This window comes from Lissotriton helveticus, chromosome 1_1 (genome assembly GCF_964261635.1).
Source record: "Lissotriton helveticus chromosome 1_1, aLisHel1.1, whole genome shotgun sequence".
Lineage (NCBI taxonomy): Eukaryota > Metazoa > Chordata > Amphibia > Caudata > Salamandridae > Lissotriton > Lissotriton helveticus.
Window position 1 is genome coordinate 1,005,146,716 of NC_136057.1, and position 19,026 is coordinate 1,005,165,741.

Genomic DNA, 19,026 nt, shown 5'->3' on the forward strand with positions numbered 1-19,026 from the left:
CCATACATAGCGTTGAGAAACGCCGAAGGATCCTGACCTGGAGCTGGAAAAGGTGGATGCTCAGGTCGACCTCGAGGTAGATTCAAATCTGTTTCAACAACAGGAGTCGATACCTCTTCCTCAACAGGAACTTCATCGACCTCTTCTTGAGTTGGAGACGGTGCCGGAGTCGGATCGGAGTCGGAGAATGAACTTGTGACTCCGAAGGCGAGGCCTCGCCTTCTTGATCTGAAATCTCTTGTGGAGGAATCACTTTCGATTTAATCTTCTTGGGTGATCTCGACCTCGAGTCAGACTTATCACCAGAATGACGTCGAGATTCATGTCTCCTTTTCTTATGCTTCTTACGTGACCTCGAAGCATGATCCTACGAAGACTTTGAAGCCGACGCCTCTCTAGACCTTGATCTCGACCTCGATCTCGACTTCTTCGAGTGGGATTTCGAAGATTTCTGAATCTTATCGGCTTTCAATTTTGCCACAAGAAGCTTAGACTCCCTTTCTCGCAGGGCCTTTGGATTCATCTTTTGGCACGACGAACACTCATCCACATCGTGGTCGGAGCTCAAACACCAAATACAGTCCTGGTGTGGGTCCGTAACGGACATCATCTTTCCACATTCTCTGCAGGGTTTAAAACCTGTCTTCTTTGTCGACATAATAAAAAGACAAAGAGTCAAGAGAACAGAGAAACGAAGAAAAACAGTAACAGAGTTACTAGAAGCTACAGAGTATCCCGAAACCGTTAGCGTCGACGACGCGGAAAAAAGGGAACTGATGTCATCACGCCGGCGTGGGCCTATTGTAGGCGTCGGTGACGTCAGCGGAGTCGCGAGCGATGTCGTATCTCTATGACGTCCGAGTCCACGTCGGCGCGAGGCTACAAAAAGAATTTCCGAATGTTGCTGACGCAAGGGGATATTCACAAGGTGAGGAATCCACACGGCAGATGTATCTATCAGAATGAAATATACATACATTATTTTAAGTGGGAGAAATTTAAAGTGCAGAATAATTTGCCATATTATGAACATTTTTGCAGAACATTATTCGGCACTTTAAATTTCTCCCATTAAAAAAAAATGGTTTTATGTTTGGGTTCAGTGGCGGTTCGTCCATTGGGGGCATTGGGGCGTTGCCCCACTAGCCATGGATGACCGTCACTGCATACATAACAAAAAGTAAAATTACCGAGTCATAATGCATTTATTTTGAGGTCGGTCCGGAGACTCGGAGTCACGAACTATAGTGACGTCATTGTGATCGGGTGTGGGGGCGGGCGGCTGGCAGATAGCACGAGCGTGGCAGGGAGGGCAGGGGGGCAGCAGCAGTGTGTGCGCATTTAGGACAAGTCATTTTTATGACTTGCCCACGCATGCGCACACACGCAGTAGCCCCTTCCCTCCTCCCCCTCCCCTAGCACTCACACAGGCAGAGACCCGGGGGAGCCGGGTCTCATTATGGGCAGAATTAGCCCTGCTCTTTAGCCTATCCTGGCGCAGTGGCGATGTTAATGCTGCGCCAGGATTGGCTGACTTTAGGCACCGGTCCATAGCATTGTACCTTCCTCTGGCTCATGATTAACCTGACTGAGAGAGGTTTCACACACGGGGTCACGATACAGATCAGGAAGTGTTTTTTTTTTTTTTTACCATTCGTTTTTTTTTGCTCTGCCTGGTTAGCTGATACGGGAGTTAACTAAGCTGTCTGCAGCGTTCCTTCGATGTGCCCTTTACCATCCGGCCTGACGCATTGTTGCTCAATGCAAATTTCGATTCAAACTTTACTGTGGCGAGATTATGAATCTGCAGTACAGACTGTGAGACTGGCGAAATGGGATCATCCTGCTCGTATTTACTCCCAGAGCACACTTGAGTTTTGCCTCTCTTCTCACTTGTGAATGTGCACATTGCCACTGTTTTGCACATGAGGGAGCGCTGCACGCAAGACCCCACCTTTAATCACCTTGTGAATCCCCTCGCCACTGGACATGTCCCAGGCCGAAATTACAAGCATGTTCCCCAAGTCACAGAACCGGCGGGCCACAGAGTAAAACCAAAGGTAAACTCTGTTTTATGTTCAAGTATTTCTATGGTATGCCAATGCCGCCGTCGCCAGTGTTCGAATATGCGGCTGTAGGCTAGTGCTGCTGTTTATTTTTAAGGGTGCTGGCTGCTAATAATAAATTGTGTTTGTGACTATTTATAAATAACAAGCAGGGGAACCAGGCTTGAGTCTCGGCGTTCGCTCAACCTCCTGTCATCCTGGGCAAATCGCAATCAAATCTCCTCATGCCTAACAATAAATGTATGTGTCTTTGTGCAACGTAACTGGTGCTCATGTAAGCACTCCAACCATCTTACATCCTGATATGAAAAGTGACTTTTGTGTTTTTCTTGCTACTAGGCATTAGGGCACGCATTGCTGGCCATGACTCAGACACACTGCAGATTAGAAACTATTTAGATTACAATGAATGTCTGTCCTTTTTCTTGGATGAAGTGTGACTGAATTTAGTTTAATTTTTTCAATGAGCGAGCAGTAAAAAAGTGTGCTTTGTTCGCCCTTGTGAAGAGCAGGGAATCTTGCCTTGCCATTAATCAAAGGGGACTGTAAACTCCAGTGTTTTCAAGCTTCTGTGGTTATGGGGCCTGATCAACTCTCTTTTGTCTTTATTGTCGCTTTACAATTACATATGCTCTATAATTGGGTAAGTGCAGGCCCTTATCTTGAGAGAGATGGTAGTGTGCTGATGTGCCAAAAGTTTCTGACTCCCACGGATTTTGACTTTATTTATGGAAAGGCCAAGGGAGTATCCTCTTCGGACGCTGCAGATGCAGACTTGCCTGCAAGTGGCACTTTTTCGCTAGGCCTATGAATGAGTCAGCATTGATCTCCCCCAATAACAAAATATATATTGTAAACAGTGCACTCTACTGTTAAAATGAAAATAACTTTGCCTGGCACCCCCTACATGTGTAACTCTCTTCTGTCAATTAGCCTGAGAACTAATACAACCCCATAATAACATGCACAGTAAATCGCCATGGACTTCCATAAAAATGTTGTGCCCCCTCTCAGCTCACCACTCTCAGACTTCACCAACCACCACTGACACTTAGTAAGTCTTGCTCCTATAACGAGGCTTTTCTGCCATCACAGCATCAGATGTAAGATACTTCACTAGCATATTAAGAGGTGTTATCGCAAAATCCGTTATGAAGTTCTGTGGATATACTGGATAAGCATATGAAATCTTTTGATTGATATATTAACCAACTTGCTTTCTCAAATTTGTTTGAAAATGCACCATTTGGCCACTCTTTTTTTCAAAATTTTCTTAGGGGGAAATTCCATGAACCCCTCTTTTGGCCGTCAGTCTCTCTCGCCGCAGGTAACTCATGCACAACTTTTACGCCTCACCTTTTTCAAAAGTCACCAGCCGCCACTGTTTGGGTTATACATGTAAATGTGCCCTGAGGTTCCGTGAAAATCGTTACGGTGTTTTGGGCCTTGCCGAATATGGACGAGTTTGGTATCTATGAACCGCAAATGGCGAGTTCGGTAAGTGTACGCGTTTTCACTACACTACCTGGCATGGTTCGCCTCATTTACGTGTTTCTACATCTGAACCCTTGGGTTCCATTTTGGATACGGCATTCATTTATGTTTCTTGCCCTCACGTAGTCAGTGAACAGGCAAGTGTCCGCATCGTGACCTGTTAGTTCCCAAGCCATACGGAAGACGCATATTCCTTTCATGCGTCTTTATGACCGGAGGAATGACACTGCAGAGGCAAATGGCTCAGCTTGAGGGTAATCTTGTCGTACCGACCTATTGTTTCAGCCATGCACGTGCTGAGATCAAGCTCTTTGATCCTATGTATGTATTGGACTTGTAATGATCATGTTTCCAATATTACCCCCACACTCTTTCTTAGGGTGTGCCTGACTTCCTAGCAGCTGTTCTTGTCTCTTTTCTCTTGCTTATTTACAACTCAAGTGGAATGTACCTAATGGTGGGAAGATGTGCTTTTACAGTTGGAACTGGTGATGTTAATGTAATTATGTTCCGGGGTTCTGAATACATGAAAGCGATCCTTTTGAATTTTACTGTGGGAACTGAGCTGTAACCTTTTGCTTACATATTGTGCAATGACAAGATCTTGTATAAAAGAGAGCGACACACAAATGCAATTTGAAGCAGACTCTTGGAACCTACACTCTGTTGTACTTCCCATGACTTTTGCATCCCTGCAGTAATAAACGCTGATCTTTGACGCCGAAGGAAGTCTCCCGTGTCTCTGTCTTTAGTGCGCCAGAACAGGTATCCCACGAAGGTTTAGGGTGTTGTTCCCTGGCACCGCTGGGCCTTAAATAGTCCAGTCCTTCAGTTGGCGCCCAACGTGGGGCGACATCGGCGGTACCGGTCCAAAGCCTGACGATTGTGAGGAACTTCGTGTGAAATCTCCGAGAAAAAGGTGCACCCCGCTTCATCGATCCTGTTGTCGAAATAAGTGGTCCGAAGATTTTTCCCGCGAAGATTCCCGCCTCCTGACGGCTGTGACGGACCGATGCCCTGACTGTCGACCTGTTTTCGACGCTTGCCGTAGACCTTTCGTACAGCGAGACGATAGACGGGCCTTCCTGGTGACGCCATTGAAGCTCTCAGTTAAGTATTTGTGGGTCCCTCCCAGTCCTTAGTTGTTGTTTCAGCTTGTTGAAGCTTTGTTGTTTGCATGGTTCCATTGCATTTGTGGTTCTTAGTTGTTGGTCCTTAGTTTTTATTTGACAATTGCAATTGCCAAAAACCGAGGGTTTTGTGTTCCACGAAGGATTAGTGCTTCGGTAACCCTTGAAGTTTGATTCTAGGTTAGTGTGCACGATGCCTAGCCATAGTGGATTTCTTGGTCTTTTTAAATGTTGCAACAAGGATTCCCGGTTGGAGGACTCGTGTACGATACCTCCAGTTGGAACTCCGATATATGAGCTCTATAGTCGACATGGTGTGGGTCCTATTATTTATAATAAATATTGGGTCCGTTACACGAAAAAAGATGGTGTCCTTAGTTGGCCACGCATGGAAGTTTTGAACTTACGATTTTAGATAATCTTGAAGCTAAATTATTCAAAAGGAAAGCTAGACCAGCTATGTTTGATTCTTTTCGGTTGTGGCGTAAAGAGGCCAAGCAGAAAGAAATCAAACAGCTTAAAAAGGATCGAAGAGAAGGTTTCGTTCCGATAATGCAAGTTGTACAACAATGTCAGCGAGATAAAGAAGAAAAAGAAATAGAAGTTTCCACTAGACTACATCATATGAGGATAGACAAATGTTATCCGGTTTTTCCAACTAGTCAGGATAAGAAAGAAGAGGATTCGAAGGAGGATCCCCTGTTAGCGTATTTGATGAAATCGCCACCTCCTTATGCACAGGGTGCTACGGCCCCTGTAGTTCCTCCTATAGTTCCGCCTGTTGTTCCTCCGGTTGTCCCTCCTGTTGTTCCGGCGGCTGCGGGTCAGCCCGTTGTTGGTCCCACGTTTGTCGCACCACCTGTCTCTATTCCTACTGCTCCTTTGACTGTACCCTCTCTGCCTCTTGTCCCTGCCACCCCGACTACCTTGCCTGCTTCTGCTGTGTCTGCCTTCACTTCATACGTTGTGGCTCCTGCTCTCCTTTCTCCTTCTGTTCGTAATCGTATCCCTAACACTGTTGCTACCCTTTATTCACCGCTTTCTGGTCAGTTATTTCCATCCGATACTTCTGAAACTCCCCAAAGACGGAGTCAGATCCCTAGTGGGAGGGAAAAAGAGACGCTAGTGACAATGGCACATAGGTGGATAAGACATCCTGCCAACTACGCATGGTTTTTGAGACGTTTTCTCAGTTTAATGAGCCTACACAGAGATTCGTGTTCGAAGAAATGTGTAACTTTTTGAGGGAAGAATGGTATAATAACGATTTAGATAACGTACCGCCCGATATGGTTGAACTTCAGAGTCAATTTTCGAGCGGTATGATTGTAGGTGGAGATGTACGACGTGCCTTAGAGCGACTGTTAGCCCTTAGGTCGACAGTGCATTCTCGAGTGGCGTTTGATGACGACTCTGAGAATTGGAAAGCGGCTCCTGGTCAGTACCCTATGAGAGAGGTTCCGCCAGTATGGATGCCAGGTGATCCTGGTGCTGCCCCCCCGATCCCTCCGCATTTCCAAAGAGTTTGGATACACCTCCCATGGAAGCGATCAGAAGTCTTACAAGTCAAACAGTCCTTACCTGATCCACGCAAGAATCCGGCGGGTTACTACAAGGAGTTGTCTCAATTAGTAGATGCGACTATTATGAACCTTGCCGACATCGACATGCTGTTTGGAAATGTTGTACCACAGCCCGTTTGGGCGAAAATTCGTCAGGAAAATCATGCGAATGAGTTAGGCGGCGATTGGGCTGCAATAATAGCGGCCGATGGCCGACAAGTTGGTGGGGCTAAGCCAGAGCAGGTAATTTCGGATCTGCCCCAGAGAATAATTACGTTCATGAAAACGCTTATGCCGGCGATGAGGGTAAACTGGGATAAATTAGCAGCTTGTAAGCAGAAGAAGGACGAGAGTGTCTCCGATTTCTTTACTAGATTCGAAGAGGCATTTGTCGATCATAGTGGTCAGGATATGGGCACTGAGGGAGGCCAACGGTTGTTTGTTGACAAATTCGTGTTGAATTTGTTGCCAGAACTATGCAACAAATTGAAAAATTCAGAAAGTGCATGGGCTGTTTCAACCACGGCACAAATATTAGCGACGGCTCAATATTATGAGAATAGGGAAAAAGAAGAAAGTGATCGTGTAGATAAAAAAACGAAGGAGCTGAAAACGAAGGTTTTGTTGCAGCAAGCGTATCCTCCGCGTTCAAATCACACTGATTTACAACAGCAATATAGACCACAATCACAATCCTCCAGAATACAGTCACGTCCTGACTCCTCTGACTTTAGATCTATGCTTGGGTATAACCAATGTGCATATTGTAGAAGAGAGGGACATATAAAATACGACTGTCCCGCTTTGCGTGACCGTCTGAATGGTGTGTCATCACGAGGAAGCCGTGGTGGTCCTCAGCAGGCATCTCGAGGTAGAGGCCGCGGTACCATTCACAATCAGAACGATCGCCCTCAGAATTCATCAGATACGAATAATTGTTTTGACCAACGAAATACGGGGTCAGTTAGATCTACACAATATCATGTGGACGACTACTACGTTGAACATGAAACTGTTGCAAACGATCATTACTAGGACAGCCACCGACAAAGAGAGGGAGTAGTATCAGTTCCGGTTGATCAGGGCGGGCCTTACGTCGCAGTTGCTACATCTGGCGTAGTCGAGCCTTTTCTGTTAGACACTGGTGCAACGAAAAGTTCCATCATGCATTCGAAACTCCCTGGCGCACCTTTGTCTGGCTTAACAAATGTTTCCGTTGGATTCTCTGGCGCCCCGGTTAGAAATCCTGTCTCCAGCCCTTTGCCCCTCACTATCGGTCCTCGTGAGTTGGAGGCTCCATTGATTCTATCTACTGGTTGTGGTGAGAATCTTTTGGGCTTGGATTTGTTAAAACGGTTATATGCGACATTGTACTGCTCCCCTGAAGGAGTGGAGCTTACATTAGGTCGAAGAGTAATCTCTCCTATGTACTTGTCGATCGATAAACTCCCACCGGAATTGAGCTCCCTTCCTGCGTCTCTATGGGCCACAGGTCCCAATGACGTGGGTCTCTTGGACATCCCACCCTATATGATCAAGCTGAAACCAAATGTGCGACTGCCACGTATACCACAGTATCGTATCTCCATTGAGGGAGAACGGGCGCTATTAGCGATTGTACACGACCTGATCAAAAAGGATGTAGTTGAAGAAACTCGAGGAAATGTGTGTAATAGTCCTGTACTACCAATTTTAAAACGCACTGATCCATCTAAACCTCCTGTGTACCGTTTCATAATCGATTTGAGAGAGGTGAATAAAATCGTGATTCCACAGTTTCCCGTGGTCCCTGATATCACCACTTTGCTAACTCTGATTCCAGCTTCTGCCTCCTGGTTCACGGTGATCGACCTAAAGAATGCTTTCTTTAGTATCCCGATTGCTGAGGAAAGCAGAGACCTATTCGGATTCTCATTAGGTGGTCGCAGTTTTAGACTGAAACGTGCACCACAGGGCTATTGTGAGAGTCCGTCTATCTACAGTCAAGCCCTTAAAAGTCAACTTGATTCATTTGTGTTACCGGCAGGCGCAGCCTTGATTCAGTACGTTGACGACCTGTTGGTAGCTGCTGATACCGAAGATATTTGTAGAACTACTACAGTTTCGTTGTTGCGGCATTTATGTGACTTACATCACAAGGTGTCACCATCAAAGCTGCAATATTGTTGCCAAGAGGTAACCTACTTAGGTCACTTATTGTCAAAAGAAGGGAGAAGGTTGACCCCAGAGAGAATTGCAGCGATTTCTCGAATGACTGTGCCTAAAACTCAGAGAGATGTACGTGCCTTTCTAGGTATTACGTCATACTGCAGACAATGGATCCCAAATTTTTCACTCTTGGCGAAACCATTGTTAGCTCTCACCTGCAAGGATGTTCCGACTCCTTTGCCATGGACTGAAGAGTGTCAAAAAGGTTTTTCTGAATTACGTGATGCGTTGTGTTCAGCTCCTGTGTTAGGTACTCCTGATTACAGTAAGCCGTTTACACTGTACGTTCACGAGAGGGATGGTTGTGCGTTGAGTGTTCTGGCGCAACAATTTGGTGACAAACAGCGTCCCTGCGCATATTTTTCTTCGACCTTAGACCCAGTAGCTAGAGCTTTGCCGAGTTGTTTAAGAGCAACAGCGGCAGCTGCGGCGTCCATTCGACAGTCCGCAGGTCTGGTCATGGATAATATGCTTACGGTGATGGTTCCGCATGCAGTTGACACTCTCTTAAACCGAACGAAAACTCAACATTTGACGAGCGCAAGGTTGTCTGGGTATGAGCTGACGTTACTGGCTAGTCATATACGGATAAAAAGGTGTAATGTGTTGAATCCAGCAACATTATTGCCGATCAACACAGAGTCAAGTGATGTAGCATCACATGACTGTTATCTAAGAACTGAGGAAGAAACGAAGGGTCGTATCGACCTAAAAGATACTCCATTGGTAGATCCCGATGGTACTTTGTATGTTGACGGTTCCTGTTTTAAGTTACCGAATGGTGATGTGACAACTGCGTATGCTGTAGTGACGTTGAGTACGATTGTGGAAACTGCGAGATTGAGTCAGACCTCGGCCCAGGCAGCTGAGTTGGTCGCCTTGACAAGAGCGTGTGTGTTGTACAGAGGGAAGCGGGTGAATGTGTTTACAGACAGCCAGTATGCTTTTGGTGTGGCACACAGTTTTGGGCGATTGTGGAAAGAAAGAGGATTCTTAACGTCGCATGGCACGAAGATTCAGCATGGACAGCTTGTGAATGACCTTTTAGGTGCATTCACATTGCCTAAGCAGGTGGCCATAATTAAATGTAGTGCGCATCGAAAAGTGACGGATGATGTTGGTCGTGGTAATGCGTTTGCAGACGAAACTGCTAAAGAGACAGCTAGAAATCTGACAAATCGAATGTACGTTGCGAATTCAGTACGATGGCCAGCAGAAACTAGCATGTGTGAGGACACAGTGGAGAGTGTCAAGGAAATACAGAATGAGGCCACTGAAATGGAAAAGACTAAGTGGAAAGAAAGCACGGGAAAGTTAGACGAGAATGGATGTTGGGTTGACTTGTCAGAGAAACAGAGATGGATGTTACCGGATGCATACGTGCTTGCTGTTGTTACAATGGCCCATGGCACAGCACATATTAGCTCGAAGGGCATATGCAAGTTGTTGTCTCCTATATGGAAGAATGATGGGATTACTAAATGTGCAGAGAGAGTGGTTAAGAATTGCATGGTATGTTTGATGCATAATCCCGGCAAGGGCACCCCCACTCCACCTGGTCATTTTGCCCCTCCTACATGTCCTTTCGAAGTTATCCAATTGGACTTCATCCATATGGAGAGATGCAACAATTTGAAGTATGTGTTGGTTGTAGTATGTGTGTTCTCCAGATGGATTGAAGCTTACCCTCTTAAGGATAATACTGCTCTATCCACAGCTAAAATTCTGCTCAAAGAGTATTTCCCCAGGTACGGCATGCCTCGGATTGTATGGTCGGACAACGGAAGTGAGTTTGTGGGAAGTGTGATGAAGAGTGTGTGTCGTGGTTTGGGTATAGTACAGAAATTCCATAGTGCTAATCATCCCCAGTCAGCGGGTTTGGTGGAAGGATACAATGGCACCCTGAAACTAAAACTTGCTAAAGTTCAGGCAACAACTGGTTTATCATGGCCCGACGCTCTGCCTCTAGCTCTCTTATCGACCAGGGCTACTGTACACTCTCGAGTAGGGCTCAGCCCATATGAGATTGTGTTCGGCCGTCCTGCGAACATTTGGGGGGTTCCAAGGCCTAAAGAATTGAACAGACTTGAATATCCAATGTTAATCGACTATCTATATGATCTGACTGCTAAATTGAGTTTGATTCATCAACAGGTCTTTGAGGCTCTGCCGTCACAAACAGAGGGTCCTGGTCACCGGCTGCAACCAGGGGACTGGGTCCTCACCCGTAACTTCGGACGAAAACGAAACCTTGAGCCGAGGTTTGTGGGACCCTTCCAGGTGCTACTGGCAACAAGGACGGCGGTTCGGCTGGAGGGACGGAAGCATTGGGTACATGCCACCCACACCAAGAAAGTCCCGTTTCCTTTGCCGGCGGATACTTGGATAAAAAAGGGCTTTTCCTCGTCCGAGACCGACGCTCCACTACGCTTTGTCCCATTCAGCGAAGCTCAGCCCATATCTGACACCCTTGTTGACTCCCCTCAAACAATTTCCCTTCCTTCAACACTGGGAAATACAAGTACTGAACAATTGCCTGGACCTTCGAACACTTGTTCGCCATCCAATCCACTGTTTGAAGATCAGACTCAACCCGGGAGAAGTCGATACTCACTTTGACCGCGCGTTAAGGACAAATAAAAGAGTTCTGTTTTATTCCCTTTTTGAAATTTACAGTACCCCTTACCGTTGTCATGAACACTGTGGACATTATGTAGTGTATATACCTTTTCTTTTCCTGCAGCAAAGAGACTATTATTGACTTTGATTCTAATTCATTTAACCTATCATCTGGGTTGACCGTAGGGCCGTGCGGGTACTTCCTCCTGTTTAGCAGCTATCGACACTAGGTCGGTTTCTTTTGTCGATTTCTGGGAACTCCTGGGAATTGGCAATCGCTACTCAGAACGAAGTGCGTCAAGAACGTCACGGACGGTTTCATTTAGAGGATGGACTTCTCGAAGCTGTCGGAAAAAGAGAGAATGTTGGCGCAAGGATCAGAAGTGTTTCGTACAAAGTGTTTTCTATTCAAGATCTTTATGTTGTTCCTAACCGTTTCAATGCTACTGGTGGGTGGAGTATATTTTGGGATTCAATTATTATTACCTTCCATTTCACCTACTCCTCCTTTCTACAACCTGAATTTCGCTTCCACCGTTTCTCCACATTCTTTTCACTTACTGCCCCAACATGAGCAAGTCAGACGTGCGGAATATAGAAACAATTCCTTTGTGCAACTTTTGCATCAGCATCAGTTGGTGGTAAATACTACAAATTGTTGGGTGTGTGGGCTAATGCCGCATACCATGGACAGGGGTATTCCATACTTGGTTCTCCCGTACAGCCCCCAAGGGTCAGTTCGGGCATTCCAAATCATGTTCCGTAGTGCACTAGATTCCTACCCCCATCGAGAGCCACGCTCAGCAAGCTTTGGTCCTGGCCCGTACCATAAGTCTCTGGCGACAGCGATTGCTGATCTAGATAGAGACATTTTTGATGCTACGCTCATCCCAAAGGAGGAAGTGCAGGCCTACAAGTACCTTAGTGAGGCTGAGTATAGTATATCAGTGGGTGATAGACACCTTAAAAGCTCACCTCCAATATGGATTGTACCTCACCTAGGCCACTTTTGTCTGCAAGGTCGTGGCCGAAATCCAAGAGCTCAGCTTGGGAAGAGTGCTTGTGTGGATACTTACGTTCTACCGATGCTTTCTTCCCCTGTCCTTCTGACTGCCAAGGGTACCTATTTTGTATGTTATGACCGAGCATATACGTGGTTACCACACGACTTCTCAGGTACCTGCTATATTGCAAATCTCTTGCCCCCGACTTTCACTGTTACCGCCGACTATCACAAAACCAGAGTTGTGAGAGGTGTCATTAGTAAAGAGGATACTTCCGGTCGAGAAGCAGGAGACTTCTTCAAGGGTTTCCTACCGTTTTGGGGCCCGATGGTCAATAGCAGGAATCTGAGACAGTTAACTCGTGTAGTGGAGTCAACTGCTAACATAACTGCAAGTGCCCTTGGCAATCTGACAGCGGAGCTTCAAGCGGACAGGCTCATGACGTTACAGAACCGTATGGTTCTAGACGTTGTTCTAGCGGATAGAGGTGGGGTGTGTAAGGTCATCCATTCGAGCTGCTGCATATTCATACCTGATAACGCTCCAACGGTTTATCAAGCCATCTCCCAGTTGCACAAAATCTCGGAGTCCATACACGTGGACGAGGGAGATTGGACGCTTCTAGGATGGTTTTGGGGTCTAATGTCAACTTGGGGTTGGAAGATTCTGATGATTATAGGGGTTGTCATGACATTTCTGTTCACGTGTTGTCTTTGTGTACAGTGTGGTCCTGCCTTATGTGGCCTTTGTGCTACAACGTGTATAAGAAGGCCATCTGTTTCCAGAGAGGCATTGATGGATAGAATAATGTTTCAGCAACACCTGAATGATCTGATGAATATCGAGATCGACTCTGATTTCGACTAGTGCTTGCCTACATGAGGGCAAAAGGAGCCTCTGAGGTTCCGTGAAAATCGTTACGGTGTTTTGGGCCTTGCCGAATATGGACGAGTTTGGTATCTATGAACCGCAAATGGCGAGTTCGGTAAGTGTACGCGTTTTCACTACACTACCTGGCATGGTTCGCCTCATTTACGTGTTTCTACATCTGAACCCTTGGGTTCCATTTTGGATACGGCATTCATTTATGTTTCTTGCCCTCACGTAGTCAGTGAACAGGCAAGTGTCCGCATCGTGATCTGTTAGTTCCCAAGCCATACGGAAGACGCATATTCCTTTCATGCGTCTTTATGACCGGAGGAATGACACTGCAGAGGCAAATGGCTCAGCTTGAGGGTAATCTTGTCGTACCGACCTATTGTTTCAGCCATGCACGTGCTGAGATCAAGCTCTTTGATCCTATGATCATGTTTCCAATATTACCCCCACACTCTTTCTTAGGGTGTGCCTGACTTCCTAGCAGCTGTTCTTGTCTCTTTTCTCTTGCTTATTTACAACTCAAGTGGAATGTACCTAATGGTGGGAAGATGTGCTTTTACAGTTGGAACTGGTGATGTTAATGTAATTATATTCCGGGGTTCTGAATACATGAAAGCGATCCTTTTGAATTTTACTGTGGGAACTGAGCTGTAACCTTTTGCTTACATATTGTGCAATGACAAGATCTTGTATAAAAGAGAGCGACACACAAATGCAACTTGAAGCAGACTCTTGGAACCTACACTCTGTTGTACTTCCCATGACTTTTGCATCCCTGCAGTAATAAACGCTGATCTTTGACGCCGAAGGAAGTCTCCCGTGTCTCTGTCTTTAGTGCGCCAGAACAGGTATCCCACGAAGGTTTAAGGTGTTGTTCCCTGGCACCGCTGGGCCTTAAATAGTCCAGTCCTTCAGCCCCATATGTTGAAAGGTATGTCCTGTGCCCCAAGTACTTACTACACAGGCTGTCAGTCACCCATAAACATATATCCCATTCATATGCACACGTTAATACATCCCTATAGACCACATTCTCACTGACACACATTACAGCTCTATTATAGTGTCCTTAGTTAAAGTATTTGTACAAACAATAGTATCCGGCTCTATGGACTCTAGAATTAAAGCCAATGAAGCTGGGAACAGGGGTGTATGGTAACAATGTGCGAGTTGCTTAACCTTCAGTAGCTCACAATAAGTTTCACTGATCAGATGTAGCTCTCACTACAGAAAAAGTTGGAGACCCCTGATCTACTGCCTTCTAATAATTGTGACAGGGTGGCTTTGAATACGCTTAGCTTCAAGGACAGTGTACATTGTTATTTTTTGTAAAGGTTGTCTGCAGGTCTCTTCTGTCTCAGGCACCATGCTGCAAAACTAGGTTAGATAGCTTCTGTTCTTTTTTGCACAGGCATTTATTTGCACCTTGTTGCTTAAAACAGTATGGTCAGAACTAATAGTTAAGCATCAAATGTTTTCTATCACCATATCGTGCATCGTACTTTGTGTCTGAGAATGGCAAATAATGGCCGAACATTCTGCTGTACAAGGTATTACTACACCAGTTTCATTTTAATTACCCGTTCCCTTTCAAACATAAACTATATTAGCATTATCTCTTACTAAATGCTATTCCAATTCCCTTCTCAGAGAATTTGAGTACAGGTGAAATTATTACTAAAGGCATTAATAAAAAAAGCTTTTTCCAGTAAAGAGTATAGGTCAAAAATACATTACCATCTTCACTTTTTTGTTATTTTCATAAGCGTTCTTAGCTCAGGCCCTAAAATACAGAAGATGAGAGTGGAATGTTCCTGGTTTGACAGAAAGACACAAATCAGAATTCTTACATTGCTTCTCTTTCTTGAAGATTCTAGTGTCTTATTATCTCATCTAAGTGTTTAGCATGGAGAGGGGAAGAGTATACATCAGGACCAATTATTGTATTATAGCCTGATAGCCCGCCGTAGCGGGCTATACTGGCTATTAAAGGCCCGCTACTGTGTTAAAGGCCCGAGCCGAAGGCGAAGGACTTTAACAAGGGAACGGGACTTTAATAGGGGTATAGCCCTGCTACAAAGGGCTGTAAGGCTATTATAACATTCTACCACAATAGGGCATCAGAAATTGGATGAACACAAGCCAATTAAAATTAAACCGAGACAAGACCGAGCTGGTACTTACTAGGCCCTCAATTAACCCCTGGAACCATAGCTTCTGGCCACCCATTCTGGGCCCCCCACCTACCCCAGTCGGTGCGGTCAAAAGTCTTGGGGTCACAATTAGTAGCGACCTTACATTAAAAACCCAGGTTAACTCCGTAGTCTCCTCCTGTTTTTTCCACTTACGCAGGATCAAAAAAATTAGCAGATTCCTTTCCTTTGAGGCCCTGGTTCAGGTCATCCTGGCCTTAGTTATGTCACGAATTGACTACTCCAACTCCTTATATGCCGGGAACACTGTGTATCAGTTGCAGCGGCTTCAAATGGTTCAGAACCAAGCGGCCAGACTTGTATACGGCCTACCTAGGTCACACCACGCAAAACCTCTCCTCAAAAGCCTTCATTGGCTACCGGTGGCCCAACGTTGCCTCTTTAAGATAGGCTGCCTGACCCAGAGAGCTCTCTCATCCCATGGGCCAGTCTTCATCTCCAATAGAATTCAGCACTACATTCCTCGCCGCACCCTTCGTTCTGCCAATGCTAATCTCCTGACTCCCCACGCCTTTAAACGTAAGAAACATGGTGGGCTTCAATTCACGTTCCTAGCACCCCAGTTTTAGAACTCATTACCGCCTACATTACGGCAAATTGAGTCCTACCCCATGTTCAGGAAGGCCCTTAAAACTTGGCTGTTCTCCCAGGCCTACGATCAATAACTTCCACTCCCAATCTGTCCACGCTTTCTCACACCCAGCGCCAAGAAACCGTCGGTGAATGAGCGCTTTACAAATTCCTTTTATCATATCATCAGAATGTTCTAACAAATAAAACAAAGTCCTCTCGAAGCTCGAGGGGATTTAAATCCCCTCGAGCTCTGAAAGGCCTTTGTGACATTGGAATTTTGCTCTGCGGGCCTTTACCGGCCCGTAGGAGCAGGGAGAACTCTATTGTCTACAATGGAGCTCTTAACATTCCAATGTTCTAATAAGGAGTAATACCCATGGAATTTTTTCAAGTCTTACCTCTGATAATTCAGCTAACTTCACATTACATTGCAGATCACTGCACCACGGTGCAAACGTTTTGGTCCTCAATCTCATCATTAAAATGTTAAATTACTGCAATTCCTGCTTTCCAATTTAAAGAATAAATCCACTGTAGTTTTCACAATAGAGTAATGACACAGAGTGGAACTAACGTCCTGCAGCTCTTCACATCCACACCTTTATAAACGACTATGAACTGATGGAAACAGTGATTGATATATGTGCGGGCTCAGTGGTAGGGGTTTGACTATTTGGTGAATTACCACATGTAAGTTTATATGTAATGTTTTATTCTAAAAGAGCACAATGAAATCATATTTTTAAAATAAAAACAAACCGAGAATAACACCATATTCAGAACAACATTTGCATCACAGTAAGTTATTCCCAAAAAGAACCAATTAGAATGCATATTTATTTTCCTCCATATTGATGTTTGGATAGAAAGAAAACCATCAGTGGCAAAGCAAATATTTTTTGTTTTTTGTTTGTGACAAATAGGGAGTTATTAAGAGTGCGATGTATATGGACTTTGCTGCAAAATGATGGATGACCCACTCCGCTACACCCACAGTTCGCCACAGCCTTTACAGTTGGACTCTCAGCCAGCTCTAGTAGGAAACCCCTTCTCTGGTGCCCAATGTGCAACAGATCCACTGTACTTAACCCAGGCCTTCAATGTTGATTTAAATTTTTTATAAGTTGTCTGGCAAAGCATGGCTGTCCAGAGCAGGAACATATGGAATAACAACCCCTAATGTGCACGTAGGAACGGCTCTGCATGTCAGGAATATTTCTTCATATTTCAAGAACAAACCATCTGAAAAACAAAAGCAACACTGAGCCACCAAGATACCGCGGCAGCCCGCCCAGCATTGCATTTTTGCTTAAAACGCGCTTGTTTCACTGACGGGAACACTTTTACTAATATCCTGCCTAAAGGAGCAGTGAACTCTTGATCTGGTGCATAAGCCCCATGGTGCCCCAGTGCTTTGGTTGTCCATCCACCAAGCAGAAATGGGCTCTGCATTCTTTGGGACCTGGACATGGATGCCGGTGACTTTCCTGTGACTCCCATGAATTGTGTTGACAGGTAGACAGAAATCCTCCTGCTTCAGATTTTTAGGTCTCGCCTAGCGTTGCAGCGCATGCCCTGCTCACTCTGGGAGATCTATTGTCAAGTCGACTTCGGAAGTGGGGTGGAAGCTCCGCCCATGCTTTTCATTGGCGCACATCACGATTTATGCTAAAGGCTTGCTTTCTATTGAAAGTGAGGCTTTTTTGTTCCCTTTCTGTCCCCTTTAGACGCTGCCCATCCGGACTCGTACATGAGCATGCTCTCCACTCTGCTGATGAGCTGCAGCGCGGCACAGCAGGCCTGGGCCGCCGTCAAGCAGGCCTGGGCCGCCGTCAAGCAGGAGCCCGAGCGGAGCGACGGCGACCTCTCCTCGTTTGTCTTTTGATGCAGGACGGGTCATTTCAGAAGTGTGGAGATGTGTGGGCAGTCTGAATCGCCTGTTTTTCCTTTCTCTGACCTGGAGCTGGGGGTGTGTCTTCAGTTCAGTTTCTTCTTGGCTCTGAAAGACTGTGGACCGCTAGAGTGTACTCTTTCACCAACTTCCTCAAAGCCTGGGTCGGCTTGACCCGCTTGTAAATGGCAGCCTTCCTTGCTCGTTGCTAGCCTCATTCTCTCTAGCTTCCACTTCCTTCACACCCTGACGTTAGCCCTCAACCGCTCCTCAGCCTTTTGACTATGTTTGTGCAAAAGAAAGATGATATACATCCATACACAGATACCTTGATGTGCAAAGGGTGTCTCCCTTGCAGTTTGCAGACAGATTTTTTTTTTAATTAAAAGAACCTAAAACTCGTTGTCTGCTGCAATCAGAGTAGCAAACCTGAGGCGTAAGACAAAGGATGCCGCCTGCAGCCGGGGGAAGCATGCAGCTCAGAATGGCGGCCATGGAGTTTGTGCTGTGCATTGCGGAGCTCAGGAGGATCGCAGCACGCATTTTGTCTCACTCTGTCCATCTGACACACTCTCCTGACTTGAATGACAAAGCTCTTTGCATTGCACCCGTACGATCAACTTACACCTGCAAATATCCTTTATTACAGGTGTAAAGCAACTTTTGCTATTTACAGTAACACTGCCAAAAAATGCATGCATAGTTTTTCATGTGTGTAAGTCGTATCCCAGGAGTGGGGATTGGGAGATCAAGGGCGCCCTGAGCGAAACAAAAATTGTCCTCCCCCTCCACTTAGTGTCCTTACTTTTCTATGTATTGCAAATTTGGGAGGAGCAACAGGGAGGTGATGGGGCAACATTAACGCTGTGAAATAAACAAAAAGCAGACAAGGGTACCAGTAGCGTTCAGGAAAAATTGTTTAAAGTGCTGCCTTCTGGAAGTCAGTGTCCTGAACGTGGGCTCGGATGGCGCCTGCTGAATGCCGAACCTGAGTCTGCACTTAAAATCTGGGATTACTGACAAACCTTAATGCGTGTTTCGTTGTTTCAACAGGGTGATCATTTTGTCATACCAATCTACACCCAAGTAAATTTCCTTTTCATTACATACAAATGTGTGATATGTTTTTTTTTTGTTTGTTTAAAGATCAAATTTTCTTGGCGATTTCCTCAGAGGCTTTGGAGCTTTTGAGGAGTATTAGCTGATTGGTGCAGTCTAGTTGTCCAGAAGGTTTGTGTTTTTGCAGATGCTTTAATGCTAGTCCAAAGAGGTTCAGTTCTCGAAGTTCTTTGCATAGCCTATGCTTGTTAATAGGACTCTTGATCACTGTATTTTCAAAACAGTTCTTTGAAGGAGCTAATGGCATACATGATCCAAGCTTGAGAAC

The 19,026-nt window shown here is 45.5% G+C and overlaps 1 protein-coding gene across 5 annotated transcripts in view; it reads right to left on the reverse strand.

The window, feature by feature from the left end:
- Nucleotides 1-19,026, reverse strand: part of SMKR1 (small lysine rich protein 1) — a 126,627-nt gene that overhangs the window by 84,129 nt on the left and 23,472 nt on the right. For all 5 annotated transcript variants that reach the window (XM_078656038.1, XM_078656035.1, XM_078656043.1 and 2 more), the window contains one exon: nt 14,700-14,745. In XM_078656038.1, coding sequence (XP_078512164.1) covers nt 14,700-14,702 — 3 coding nt within the window. In that variant the 5' untranslated portion in view covers nt 14,703-14,745. The remainder of the gene's footprint in view (nt 1-14,699; nt 14,746-19,026) is intronic.